The 13079-nt window shown below is 46.4% G+C and overlaps 1 protein-coding gene and 1 long non-coding RNA gene across 2 annotated transcripts; one reads left to right on the forward strand and one right to left on the reverse strand.

Annotated features, from left to right (window-relative positions):
• Positions 1-4121: 4121 nt before the first annotated feature.
• Positions 4122-5490, reverse strand: LOC123141580 (uncharacterized). Its single transcript, XR_006470355.1, has 3 exons — positions 5464-5490; positions 4256-4775; positions 4122-4176 (listed from the first exon to the last, which is right to left on the reverse strand). It is a non-coding gene; the product is annotated as an uncharacterized lncRNA (long non-coding RNA).
• Positions 5491-10942: 5452 nt separating this feature from the next.
• On the forward strand, positions 10943-12835 carry LOC123144960 (probable inactive leucine-rich repeat receptor kinase XIAO). Its single transcript, XM_044564235.1, has 2 exons — positions 10943-12381; positions 12652-12835. The coding sequence occupies exons 1-2, from the start codon at positions 11096-11098 to the stop codon at positions 12833-12835; spliced, it is 1470 nt and encodes a 489-aa protein (XP_044420170.1). The 5' UTR covers positions 10943-11095.
• Positions 12836-13079: the final 244 nt, after the last annotated feature.

A 13079-nucleotide genomic window follows, 5' to 3' on the forward strand; every position in this document is an offset into this window, starting at 1 on the left:
CACTAAGCACTTTGAGCAAGCAAGCCATTAAGCAACACATCATCCCCTCTTAATAGTATTGGCTTTTCCTATGGACTCAATGTGATCTTGGATCACTAAAATGAAAATGTAGAGTCTTGAGCTTTTGAGCTTTTGCCAATCTTCTGTCCTTAGCATCTTGAAGGGGTTCCACATCCTCTAGTCCATGCCACTCCATTGTTAAACTCATCTGAAATATACTAGATAAAGGTATTAGTCCAACAAGAAATATGTTGACATTAATTACCAAAATCACCCAGAGAGCACTTATGCTTTCAGGAGTAAACCTAGAAAATCAAGAGACAAAAAGTTAAACCCAAAACAAAACAATTCTCGATAAATAAACAATGACAAACGGCTAACTGATCTAGCTGCCCCTAGTGGCACCTTAAGCAAAATCTCTCTTATATGACATATGACGCAACGAGCGTCATATAGGGTGTCCTGGAATATTATTTTCTACGCTCATTGCATAGAATAGAGTGTGATTTGTACCAAAACGTGCACCTCCAATCGGTAATGGCCCGGCCCAGTACAATGCTCCCAGCCGATTTTTCCTAGGTTTACTCTAACACTGGTCTGGGTTATCTTCTTTGTACTAAAAAAGATACAATGGCACACTGAGGCACTGAGCAAACGAGACCTGCAGAAATATGTTGATGGCACACTAACAGAGATCTTCGTCGAAGTCGGGAGCCAACTATAGGCAACCGCACGGGCTCTTTTACAGGCGCGACATTGCCGCTGCGCCTTTCCCTGCTAGTTTCTTTGTGATTTAGAGTTGGGTGAAGCAAGCAAGAAGAAAGACACGACTGGGGCACCACGAGCAGCTGAGGCAAGAGCGGCTGTAGGCGGTGGTCTGCCCCTCCTTCGGGTGTTATAAAACTCATGGTAGATGTTGCGTTCAGCGAGACAGTGATGGGAAATAATGGAACCTTCCGCGATCATGTTTGAGGGAAGCACAGACCCGGAGACTCTTGAAGCTAGGGCTTGCGTCGAGGCTTTGATTATGTCTGAAGATATAATTGCTCGTTTAATTATTATCGTGACTGATTGCCTGCAAGTGATGCGAAGTATACAAGCTCGGATGAACAGTACCTATGCATATATTCCACATGAAAGAACGAAGAGATTCCTCAAGTTTGAGAGTGCAGAGATCGTCTACGAGCACCACCGACCGACAAACCATGAAGCTCATTCTTTAGGTCGGTGTTCTTTATACAAGGCCGAAGAACGACATGTATGGTTAATCCATCCTCCAGAGGTGGTGAACATTCCTGTAATCCTTCAGCTTGTTTGTTTGATTGGCAAGCTAATTAACCACTCAAAAAAATGTTAGCAAAGCAGGCACATTGTCCTTAAATCAGCACGCGCAAACAACTCCAACCACTATTCCAAATCAAATCCACTGGCTAGCACTTCTAACATGGATATGCTCATTTTGTCTAACGTGGGTATAAGCATTTTCTCTAGAATTTTTTTTAGACCCCCCAGCCTTACCTTCTTAGAGGTAAGAGAATAATTTGATTCCAACGGTTTGGTTAATGATATATTTATCTATATAAAAGGTTGAATAGAAATATTGTTGACATGTGTAATGTTCATTTCTTGCAATTTCAGTACTCCCTCCTTTCATATATATAGGGCCTAATATATTTTTTGAGGTTGCCTTTGACTATTGATAATATGAGATGTATAATGTGAAAATTATATCATTAGAAGCTTCTTCCACTTACGAATTTGATGATGTGCTTTGTGTAACTTGCATGTCATATATTATTGCTTTAATATGTGGTCAAAGTTAGCCTCGAAAAACGTATTAGGCCCTATATACATGGAAGGAGGGAGTATATATTATTCACGTTGATTCACCATAGAATACAGTATCACATATACTGAAATCTGCATATTTTCCCTACGTGAAAATTTTGTACGTGAGCTATATTTGTGTAATTTCATCATACAAATATCTAATGTGAAATACATTTTTCTGCAAAAATTATAAAGTGAAATATTCAACAATGTTCGAATATAAAGTATACTTTCGCAGTTAAGATCTTCATATGTTGATATCCCATATGTGCACATGCTAGAAATCGGCCTAAACTTCTCAAGTTACTGTTGGTCAATAGTACATACTTATCTAGTAACAATATGTGTATATGTATTAGTATATGCTAACAAAAGGTAAATCATTTTTTTCTAGGATTAATGGCTGCAATTAGAGTATACTTGTGCCCATCAATGAACAGCACAATTTCATGCATTGTGCCAGCTTGTGCTTGAGATAATTTCGGATTTGAGGAAACATCCATTAATTACTATTATTACTACTTTCCTTTTTTATTTCCAGGTTTTAGTGAAGCTATATAATTTACTTCTTTAATTATACTAGCTTTGCTGTTTCTCACATGATACTGCTCCAGATCACTTAATTATAGACGTCAGACAGCCCAATTATTGGATTTTTAGATAATCTATCTACCGCAATGGGAGCCTGTACAGGAACCACAGAGCAAGTGTTTTATTTTCCTTTTCAGAGAAAGTCCTGAAAGTGCAACTACGAAGGCAACTACTTGAACGATCTGACCCAATTCTTAACCCCCTCGTATAGGCAAGGTACCAATCACTTGATCGATTCTACCCAGTTTTGGCCCTGGAGGAAGAAGGCCGCCTCGTCGTGGGTCGCCGAGGTGACGGCGGAGAACGACTCCACCAGAGACTGCGCTTCCGCGGCCGGTGGCGCGTGGGTGGCATCTCCGGCTGCCATCTCGGCTGCGCCGGCCGTGTGTCTGGCTTGGAGGGCTTTAGGAGGAAGCCTTCTCTTCGCGTTTGGCCCTCCCTTTTACTTGCTTGTCCCGTCGTTTGGGCCGTCGCGCCGCGAGATTCTTTACTTGGGCTTTGAGTTTGGAGAAGCTGTATGCTGTTGTTTGTTTAACCCATTAGTACCTTGAACTTGTTGGCAGACACAACTTTTAGTCCCACCTCGCCCTATTTACTTCGCATACACCGGAATAAAAGAACAGCTCTTGCAACACTGTTGCTGGGCTTTGTCGCGTTAGCCTGTCACCCAAGCTCATTTGTGGGGGAGCAAAAGTTAGTCACAGATCTTGCTGGGCCTTGTGGCTCGGGGGCCTGTTACCCAAGAACATTTGTGGGGGAGCAAGTAATCTGTGCACCAACTTTTTAATATTCTACTATACACTAGCAAAAGGGCCCGTGCGTTGCAACAGGGTAATAAAATTGTGGCGTTCAAATCAATTCATCAAGGACATAAATAAATATCTAAATGAGTATATAAGTAATATATTAATTCAAATCAAATGAAATTGGTGGCTGGCTGCACTTAAGAAATAGTCGTGCTAATATGTGCTAATATTACACATTTAGAAATTGACTACACACAAGCTTAGAGGCCACAATTTATTCTAAAAGCCTTGGTTCAATTTAGCACGATTGAAACATTCATTATCCAGTGTGTAAAGACAAACTGTGACTTTATATTTGTTTTTGTTTGGAATTTTCTTTTTAGACATAACAATGCATGCAAGCACAACACTAAATTAGAAATTGTTCTTCTGAAATTAATATGGCATGTAACTATGCCGGCAGAATAGATAACCATTTAAACGAGTACCAATATAAGTGAGTTGCCTAGCCTGTACTCTATCATCTGCCTTGAACTACGGTGCAAATAGCCTCTACAAATATCCTGAAAGAAATCATCAGCAATAAAATTTAGAGCCATGATAAAATCATGTTTCAAGTTATTACTATTGACACTACTACTCGTATCCAATCAGCTTTAGCCCAAAAAGTGATATTTGAACCAATCACAGAGCAAAATCAAATATGGGTGTTTCTTGTCATGCAGATAATATTGCAAGAAACAACTGTGTATGACTGGTAAAATCCAGTAGCTTACTCAATCAAGTGTTTGCCACTACTTTTATCAGTTTTCATTAATCAAACAGTACAGCATACAAACCTGACATCAAAAAATAATTCAAATCTCAAGCAAATATGCTTCACTCTCTCAGTCTTGTACAGACTTCTGAGTAATAGAATAGAACAAACTTGGACAAAAAAGAAGGATGCACTTACTTAATTTGAGGTAGCAGCTTCTATAGAGCAGACGATATGGGAAAACATGAAGAACTTGAAGAAAAAAATTCAAGTAAGATGCAAGTAACAGCAGAAAAGAATTCGTGATCTCAAGCAAATCTATGTCACTCACCCAGACCCAACTCCTCCGTAAAGACTTCCGATGAACATAATAGAACAAACACCTGTGTTTTGCCACGGAACAATGGCTAGTTGCTAGAATTACTGTTTTTCCCTTCCCTTTCCTTATCTCCCGTTCTCCACTAATAATAAAGTGAAACTTCTTATAAAGCCAAATTGCATAATGTGGATTCTGAAAGGAAAAAATGCACTACAACATGAAGTGATGTTTGACACACAACCTAGCAAACAAATAAAGATTAATTTGGTCAGAACTAAGGTCAAATTCTGCCTGACTCCGTAATATTATTCTTCATACACAATTAATCTTTTACTCTAATGTGTTACAACACAACACTTAAGAAATCACTTACACAACAGCAGAACCATTCATAGTGATAGCCGAAGACCTTCACTATTAAATATATGTGCACCATGATCATGTCACAAACATGCAGAAGAATGCCCTATCAGCTTGAGAAACTTCATGTTGTAGATATTCCCACCACTTTGTTGGATTTGCAAAGATGCATCTATATTTAAAAAGATTACAAATTCAAATTACACTTGCTGAAATAAAAAGTCATTTTCATAAGATCTAGAAATCCAAGATTTACGCAAAGAGAAGTAACATAATTTGATTTATAGGTGAAGAAATTTTGCTGGAACTATCACATTGCATCAGATGATTATACTGTGAGCAAAGTATGTTTGTATACTACTTACAACTGCTTGAACTTTGCGGCGCGTAGAGAAATATAAGCAGAGTTCAGCGCAGTTACATGTAAACAGAAATCTTCTCTGCACATCATACAGTATTTTCAGATTGCGGGATGGTTACATCAGATTCCCATCAAAGTTCAAGTAGAAGTAGATAATATTAAATAAAATAGCTTCAGTTTGATCTGTTCCACTCCTTTTGCTAACACTTCAAATTTTTGAAGAACCGTGGCTACCTCTTGTAAACCACACTACTGCAAACCCCAAAAGAGCTCTTGGGTTTTAAGAAAACAATCTGAAGCCAGCATATAATTTGAAGTTGAAAAATATATTTTTACTGAGACAATAGTATTATTTAAATCCGCTAAATCTACGCAGTGTAATTATGTTTCTAGTAATGTGCAGGCATGAAATATAATGTTTTCAAAAGTCTATATTAAGGCCAGAAGCTTGCGCTCAACTATGCAGACGAAGTGCAAGTAAATAGGCACTGGCAAAAACCTGCGATTTGGTGCTGGAACAACGCCGTGTTGCAGCGGCGGCGGCATGGAAGAGCGGCGAGTCCTCTTAGGATGAGCGGCGAATCCTCGCTCGATTAGGCGGCTCACACATTGTCGGAAGCAGTGGCGGCGGCGAGCATCTGCGCTCAGAATACTTTCCTCATCCATATGCTGATTTACACAATGTCATCATATAAAACAAAGCTTGATGATGCATTATACCAGCAAAACATGGACATAAAGAAAGTTGAATCTTGACCAAACATATACTTAAAAACAAAAACTCAAATCAAATACTACTGAAGTTGCTTGTCTATTACCATGAGAACTAAAATACTTCGTATTATTCAGTTAGTATGTAAACAAAAAGGATTTTATGATATATCTTTCTATGAACTAAACCAAACATAATTTCTTTCTAGGGCTGCATCCAGAAAAGTAAAATACATTGCTTGTGGTAGTAGTGGGTGAACAAGCAGGCCACGAACAGATGGATCTTCATTGAATCTTGACACTGAATCCATCACCCCATCTTCTGCGCAGTTCCAAGGGAACTCCGACAACAAAGATTTTATACTGATTTCCTCACAACCATGCACTTTAAATCACCTATCAATACAACCATGAGTTCACCTCTATGCTTGTAATGGATAGGCAGAGAAAGGAACATGTAGAACCAGTAGGAGGTCCTCGCGCTGCCCATCGATCGGCCCCTGCTCCTAGCTTCGCGTGCTCTTGTTCCCCAACCAAGTCTACATCCCCTGTCAGACCGTCCCCACTCTCGCACGAACGCGGCATGTACACACGGCGGCGCCTGACTCCGCTCCTTGGCTCAGCCGCTCATCACCAAGGGGTGGAGAAGATGCTGACAAACGGAGTTCCGGAGAAGCCGGCAGATCGGCGGCACGGCGATGTCGAGCGCCCCCAGAACGGATAGACAGAGAAGAAAACTGGCCGCGCGGCCACGCGCGGCAGCGTCGCCCTGCTCGAACGCATCGGTAAGATGGGGCGGGGCGGGAGTGGAGGCGCGGTGGAGTTCGAGATGGGATTGTGAGGTTAGTGGGAGATGAGGTGTGCGGTCGTGGGCTGTTTCCTTTCCTTTCTTCTTTTTTCTTTTTATCAAGCGGCGAGGCGTCTGCGTGCGTGCGATGGGAGGGGGGATCGAACGAGGTCGAACCATCACGACGTTCGATCCCCCTTTAGTAGTAGAGATTTTTAATGTGATTTTTTCATGGCTTTGCTAAAGCACATCTGGATATGCCCTAGGTATTGCACATATAGATATGGGGTATTTTTTTTCTTTTTTATGTTTGACCTAGATATGTCATTTTCTTTTCAAAGCATGGACTTTCAATATAATTTTTATCCACTAGCGAAAGGGCCTGTGCGTTGCAATGGGTAGGAAATAATAAAAATGGGACGACGATAACTGCCACACGTGTTGGTGTTAAGGGGTCTGCCCACACGTTTTGTGTGGTGTCTAGGAGGACCAACTCACACGCCTATGTGTGGGCAAAACAACTACCGCCCACACGTCTTTTTTTTCCTTGCGGTCTCTCTCACACGCCTACGTGTGGGCAAAATGCATAACACTCACACGACCTCTCTCAGCCACCTACCTCACGGTCCCGCACGCCCTGCGTGAAAGTCACCACGCGTCCCCGCAGTTGCCATGGTCCGAACCCTCTTCAATGTCCGTTTAACTGCAATTGCCATGTCGCTGAACTACAGTTGCCATGGTTGCTCAACTGCAGTTGCCATCTCAGGTCAAGTGCCAGATGCCATTTTGGACAACTGCAACTGTTGCCATGTATGGTCTGGTTTACTATAGTTGCCATGATTTGAAAATTTTAGAGGTTGCCACCTACTAACACTAAGCAGTTGCCATGTATTGTCTGGTTTACAACAGTTGCCATGATTTGAAAACCTTAGGAGTTGCCACCTACTAACACTAGACAGTTGCCGTGTAGCGCTACAAAGAGACATGGCAAAACAACATGTTCGGGTAAAAGAGAGAGTTGTCATCTGCTTACAAGCACACTAGGGCAGTTGCCGTGTACCCTGCAAAACACATGGCAACTGACATGTTCGGGTAAAAAAAAGAGAGAGTTGCCATCTGCTTACAAGCACACTAGGGCAGTTGCCATGTACACTGCAAAACGCATGGCAACTGTCAGCTTGGGTGTGGGAGAGGAGACGGACGTGTGGGCGAGATGGCAAATACCCACACACTAGCCCTTGTGCGTGAGTAAAAACTGGCGTGTGGGCGAACTGCTAAACGCCCACACACCGGCCCCTCCGTGTGGTGAAACGGACGTGTGGACGACCGAGTGAATGCCCACACACCAGACCAGTCCTACGTGTTATCACAATCATGCCAAGATTCGTGCACCCACAAACGGACGCGGATCCACGCGTGTGGGCGAGATGCAAATGCCCACACATGTGGGCGTTAGTGTTTCCGTTAATATGGGTTGCAACCTAAGATTGAGGAACTTCAAATTCTAAACTTGACATTGGTGCTCGTATTTTCCTGCATTTATTTCAAACCTTTTGGCAATGCATGTTCAGTGGAAGCTAAACGTTTCCATCGACTACATAGGCGTCTATAGTGACTTCCTTAATCTTAAAATGATGTGCCGATTCAGTGTATAAAAAGTACTCATAACGATAGAATGTGTGTGCATGCATTCATAAGAATGAATATATGTTCATACGTACGAGCGCCTGAGTTTGTACTATGTTTGAAAAAGGAAATAATAAAAACACGAACACATGTACTTGCTAAAACCGTATATAGCACTACTATAGAAAATTATTTTTCACCGTATAAAAAAGGAGCAGAGCAAAAATTGTTGAAGAACATCTAGAAAGCTATGTCATCTCATTCATTCTTCACACTACATGTTTTCTTTGATTTTCTTACACTGCAACTGACTTTAACAATGAGTGCGCCCAATACTATTGTGTGAGAAACTATATTTAAATACTACATGCACTTCTACAGCATAGACATGAAAAAAAATTAAATCAAGCTATCGGCAAGAGAAAAGTCATATACACCGAATTTGTTTTGAGCAGCAACCAGCCAGCCAGCCAGGCCAACCGGCCAGGCCGTCCCACCTAAGGCCCAACCAACCCCATAACCCTAGCTCGCAACCCGATCACCGCTTCCTCACCTCCTGCCTCGATCCTGATCTTCAAGTGCAAATGGTAGCTAAAGAGAGCAATGTGAAGCTAACATCTTCCAAATTAATGGAAACTTACCAGTACAGCATGAAGCACCTACCTGAACCTTATAAAAGAAACTTCTGAATTTTTATAGTGAGCTTAAGAACTTGTAGAATCTACAAAGATAAAATATGTGAATTGTAATAAAAACATATTGTAAAAAGTAAAAACTACTTCGTTATTGTTACCTTTTCTCTTAAGAATGTGAATTTGTGCGTTCAAGAATGTGAATCTTTCATGAAATGTTGAAGCCAACATCAGAAAATCTATTCTAATATAGAATCTGTGCAAGCAGTGTCACTTAGAATTTAATTCACCTAAATTTAACTCTACATGAAAACTAAATTGAGCGAGAGTTTGTGTGTAAAGCAACGGATAAAATTAGGCCATTTCCAAGTTGTAAACATACAGGCAGATCCACTGCACACAAGCATGTTGAAGCCAATAGATTTTAGACTTCAATTCATACCATCCAATTGTGAAATTATTGACTTTGTAGCTTATCTATACTCTTATAAAAAACAGAGTTGGTGATGATGGTGTGCCTGCCATCCTGCAATATAGGCCGTCCGATTTATATCTGACAGATAGGAAGGAAACTATGGCAATTTTGCAAAAAGATACCCACCCCTTCTCCACATTTGCAAATAAGGCCTTTCCTCGTTCATTCTTTTCTCTCAGAAGATAAACTACTCATACAAATGCATCTTGATGTTATGTACAATGCACGGGCATCTTGCTAGTTTCAATATAATTGCCGGCACTTGACACCACCGGGCGAGCAAAAAATGCAGAAGAAAAAATGAGGAGCCGGTATTTCATCCCTTGACCCTCCAGGGTGCAGAACTGCTGCGCTAGCCATCTCAACTGAATGTGGGCTTCGTGCAAGAAGCGGGCTTTGGCTCTTTACAAAGAAAACGTACAACGCTCATCTTCTCCAGCGAGTAAACGGCGGAGCTCGGATGTGATGCCGGCGAGCAAACGCGGCTGCGACTGCGGCTAGAAGACAGTGGCATGCGGGTTTTAGCATGGATGCGCGGGAGCAAGTGGCTGAGGCAAGGGTGCGAGCAAAGTGCTCGGGTGCGCGGGAACTCAAGGTCGAGCAGGAGCTCGTCTCGGGCACGCGGCAGCCAGGCACGGCGAGGCGGCAGCTTCTGCAGCAGCATAGCAACAGCTGGCGTGCAGAAACGGTGCAGGGTGCGGTACGCGAGTGCGATGTGGGCTCTACTGGGAGAAGGCAGGAACCGTGGCGAGGCAGAGCCGCCGCCCAACCTTCAAGGTAGCCGCGGCTTGAACCTCGCAGGTCGCCGCCCACAGAGCCGCTCGTCGCCGCAGCTCCTTCGGAATCGCCAGATCCACCCGCCTCCGCTCCATTCCCGGTGCCGGCCCTTGCGAACCCTTCCCCTCGTCCTCCTGATCGAGCCGAGCCACCATGGACGGCTGTTGCGTCCGCATTGACTGCGGGCAAACGCGCGCGTCCGACGCATACGGCCCCGCCTCCTCCCCGCGGCTGTAGCTGTCCGCCGGCAAGGGCGCCACCCCTCAACTTCTCCTGCCCAACCCGCCCCTCTTCTCCCGCTCCGCCGCAGCTGGAAAAAGGAAGCGGTCTGGACAAGAGGCAGGGGTCTTTTTGTAAAAAACGAAATGTTTTTTGACATCCAGTAAAAGGGGGTTGCGGGTTCAAAAACTGAAAAGCAAAAGGGTTTTTAAAAAAGGCCACGATGATGAACCCGACAAACTCAATGCGTGATTTATTATTATTAGGAAAGATGTGCAAAAGTGTACTGAAATCCATTTTTTTTTCGGGTGTACCGAAATCCATATTAGCCTGGCATTCGTGAGAGCCTGAGAGGTACTGATAATACAGGCCATTCGAGCGTCATAAATTAATGAGCCTTGTCAATTTGGTAGCACCCTTTCTCTAATAAGATGATAGTATTTGGATTATGGATAGTTTCCAGTTCCATTCACGCCGTCACGGCGTCACACGGCACCGCGTGTGTAAACCGGGCATGAGTGAACGGCACTCCACCGCTTGCTCTCCACTCCACTCTAATCATGTGGAATCATGGAACGCACCCAAGGGACAAAAGCTGTCATCACCATGACCTTCCAGCGCTAAACAAAGTCCAAAACATAACAAAAGCGTAGCCTGTCCTGTTTTCCCCTTTCGTCGTCCCTCGTTTTCCGGGCGCATACAGACACGCTGCCCAATTTATTACTCCTACTCCCAGAGTGGTAGCGCTCCGAGGAACGTACTCCTGGCGAACAGCTCATGCTCCACGCTGATCCCACTCACTCGACCGAGCCAACCCAAACCTCCAAGATTTAACGCCGCCGTCTTCAAAAGCCACCCACAGGGATCCCTCCCATTGTCTCTCTTCTCCTCGATCGATCCGAAGATGGCTTCTGCTGCCCGCGTGCTGACGCCAATGGCGCTGCTGCTCTCGCTCGCGCTCCAGCTCGCGGCGGCCGCGGTGTCGCCCCCCGGTCCCAGACCCACCTTCCCGGGCGACGCGGCCGCACTGGCGTCGCTGAAAGCCGCCGTGGACGCCGCCACCGTCCCGTCCTACTCCTGCCTCGCCTCGTGGGACTTCTCCCGCGACCCCTGCGCCGCCTTCCCCTGCGGCGTCCACTGCAACACGCCCCCCAACTCGTCCCACCAGCGCGTCGCCGGCGTCTCCCTCGACCCCGCGGGGTACTCCGGCACGCTCCCGGCGCCCGTCTTCGCCTCGCTCCCTTTCCTCCAGACCCTCTCCCTCCGTGGCAACCGCTTCCACGGCTCGCTGCCAGCGGGGGTGGCGCTGCCTCCGAGCCTCCGCGTCCTCGTCCTCTCCGGCAACGACTTCTCCGGCGAGATACCGACGTCCCTCTTCACCCCGGCCTCGTCGCTCGACGAGCTCGACCTCTCCCGCAACGCGTTCACCGGCGCGATACCGCCTCAGGTCGCGTCCTTGGGCGCCCTGACGCGGATGGAGCTGCAGCACAACCGCCTCACCGGGAGCCTGCCGTCGATGGGCAAGATGCGCTCCCTCGTCCACCTCGACGTCAGCGACAACAAGCTGTCCGGCCCGCTGCTGGACGCGCCCGGGCGGCTGCCTCCGACGGTCCTGGCCGTCGTGGCGCGTGACAACAGGCTCTCTGGGCCGTTGCAAGCCGCGGCCTTCCACGCTCTCCCTGAGATGCAGGTGCTGGACCTCACCAACAATGCGGTCACCGGCGCGGTCCCCGGCGCGGCGTTCGAGCACCCGGCGCTGGCGCAGCTGCGGCTGGGATCCAACCAGCTCGGGACGGTGGAAGAGGCGTCCGACGGCGTCGCGTCGAGCCAGCTCCTGGAGGTGGACCTCAGCGGCAACAGAATCACGGGGCGGCTGCCCAGGTGCCTCGGGGCGATTCCGCGTCTCAGGACGGTGGGGCTCGACCGGAACCAGTTCGTCGGAGGCGTGCCGAAGCAGTACGCCGTGCGGGCCGCGGCGGTGGAGGTCGTCGACGGGAAGGCGCCGTTTGCGAAGCTGATGCTGCAAGGGAACTACCTCTGCGGAGGCCTGCCCAGTGAGCTGAGGCAGATGGAGGAGGGCGGCGCCATGGTGAGCCTGGCGGACAATTGCTTGCTGAAGTGTCCGCACAAGTTCTTCTTCTGCCAGGGGCCGCCGCAGAAGAACCGTGCCGCATGTCCCAAGTGCGAACCGTGAGAGGTTCCATACTGTAGATAACGCATTCATATCGTATACCTTAGTTTCATCGGGTACTATCCGGATGATGAACTTTATTGATCGAATAATACATGTAGCTTTGCTTGAACGCGGTGGCATATAAGATTTTATTTTATTTTAACAAAAGACGGGTCCAGAAGGATCCCGATGCTGCATTAACAGTGAAAAACATGAAGTACACAGCATTTTACAGACGGACCCAGAACTAACTGCAAATAACACACTGGTCCCTGTCTTATACAAAGAGGACCCCAACAACCAGATAAGAAAAGCAATCGGGTCCTTGACATCTTCTGCACGGCCGTAACCTCGCCGTCGCCGGGGACATTGCCACTTGGGACAACTAAGCTTCCATGGCACCACGCCATAGACTCCGTGAAGAAGATGAGCTGCCTCCCTTTAGGCATCTTGGCCGGGAGGAAGAAGTAGAAAGGCCGCCCTTCGGCCAGCATGTACGATGGCGTGATGGAGCCGGCCGGCCGCCGAACGCCGTAGCTGGCGCCAAGGCCACTCCCAAACAGCCACCGGATAAGAGCACTGACCCGATCTGGTTCTCCATCTCTTCTCCTCTTCGTCTTCACCACCACGGCGACACCACGAGCTAGAGAAGTAGCGGAGGGCCTCCAGAACAGGGGACCAGACGAGCTTATTGGTGGATGAGCCAGCAGCACGC

This window comes from Triticum aestivum, chromosome 6D, assembly GCF_018294505.1.
Source record: "Triticum aestivum cultivar Chinese Spring chromosome 6D, IWGSC CS RefSeq v2.1, whole genome shotgun sequence".
Classification (NCBI taxonomy): Eukaryota; Viridiplantae; Streptophyta; class Magnoliopsida; order Poales; family Poaceae; genus Triticum; species Triticum aestivum.

What these genes read in the sequence shown, in the direction of transcription:
- LOC123144960 (XM_044564235.1), top strand. Translation starts at nt 11,096, where the DNA reads ATGGCTTCTGCTGCCCGCGTGCTGACGCCAATGGCGCTGCTGCTCTCG. An exon ending in GCATGTCCCAAGTGCGAACC is followed by an intron (nt 12,382 to 12,651) that starts GTGAGAGGTTCC and finishes TCTTATACAAAG; the next exon opens with AGGACCCCAACAACCAGATA.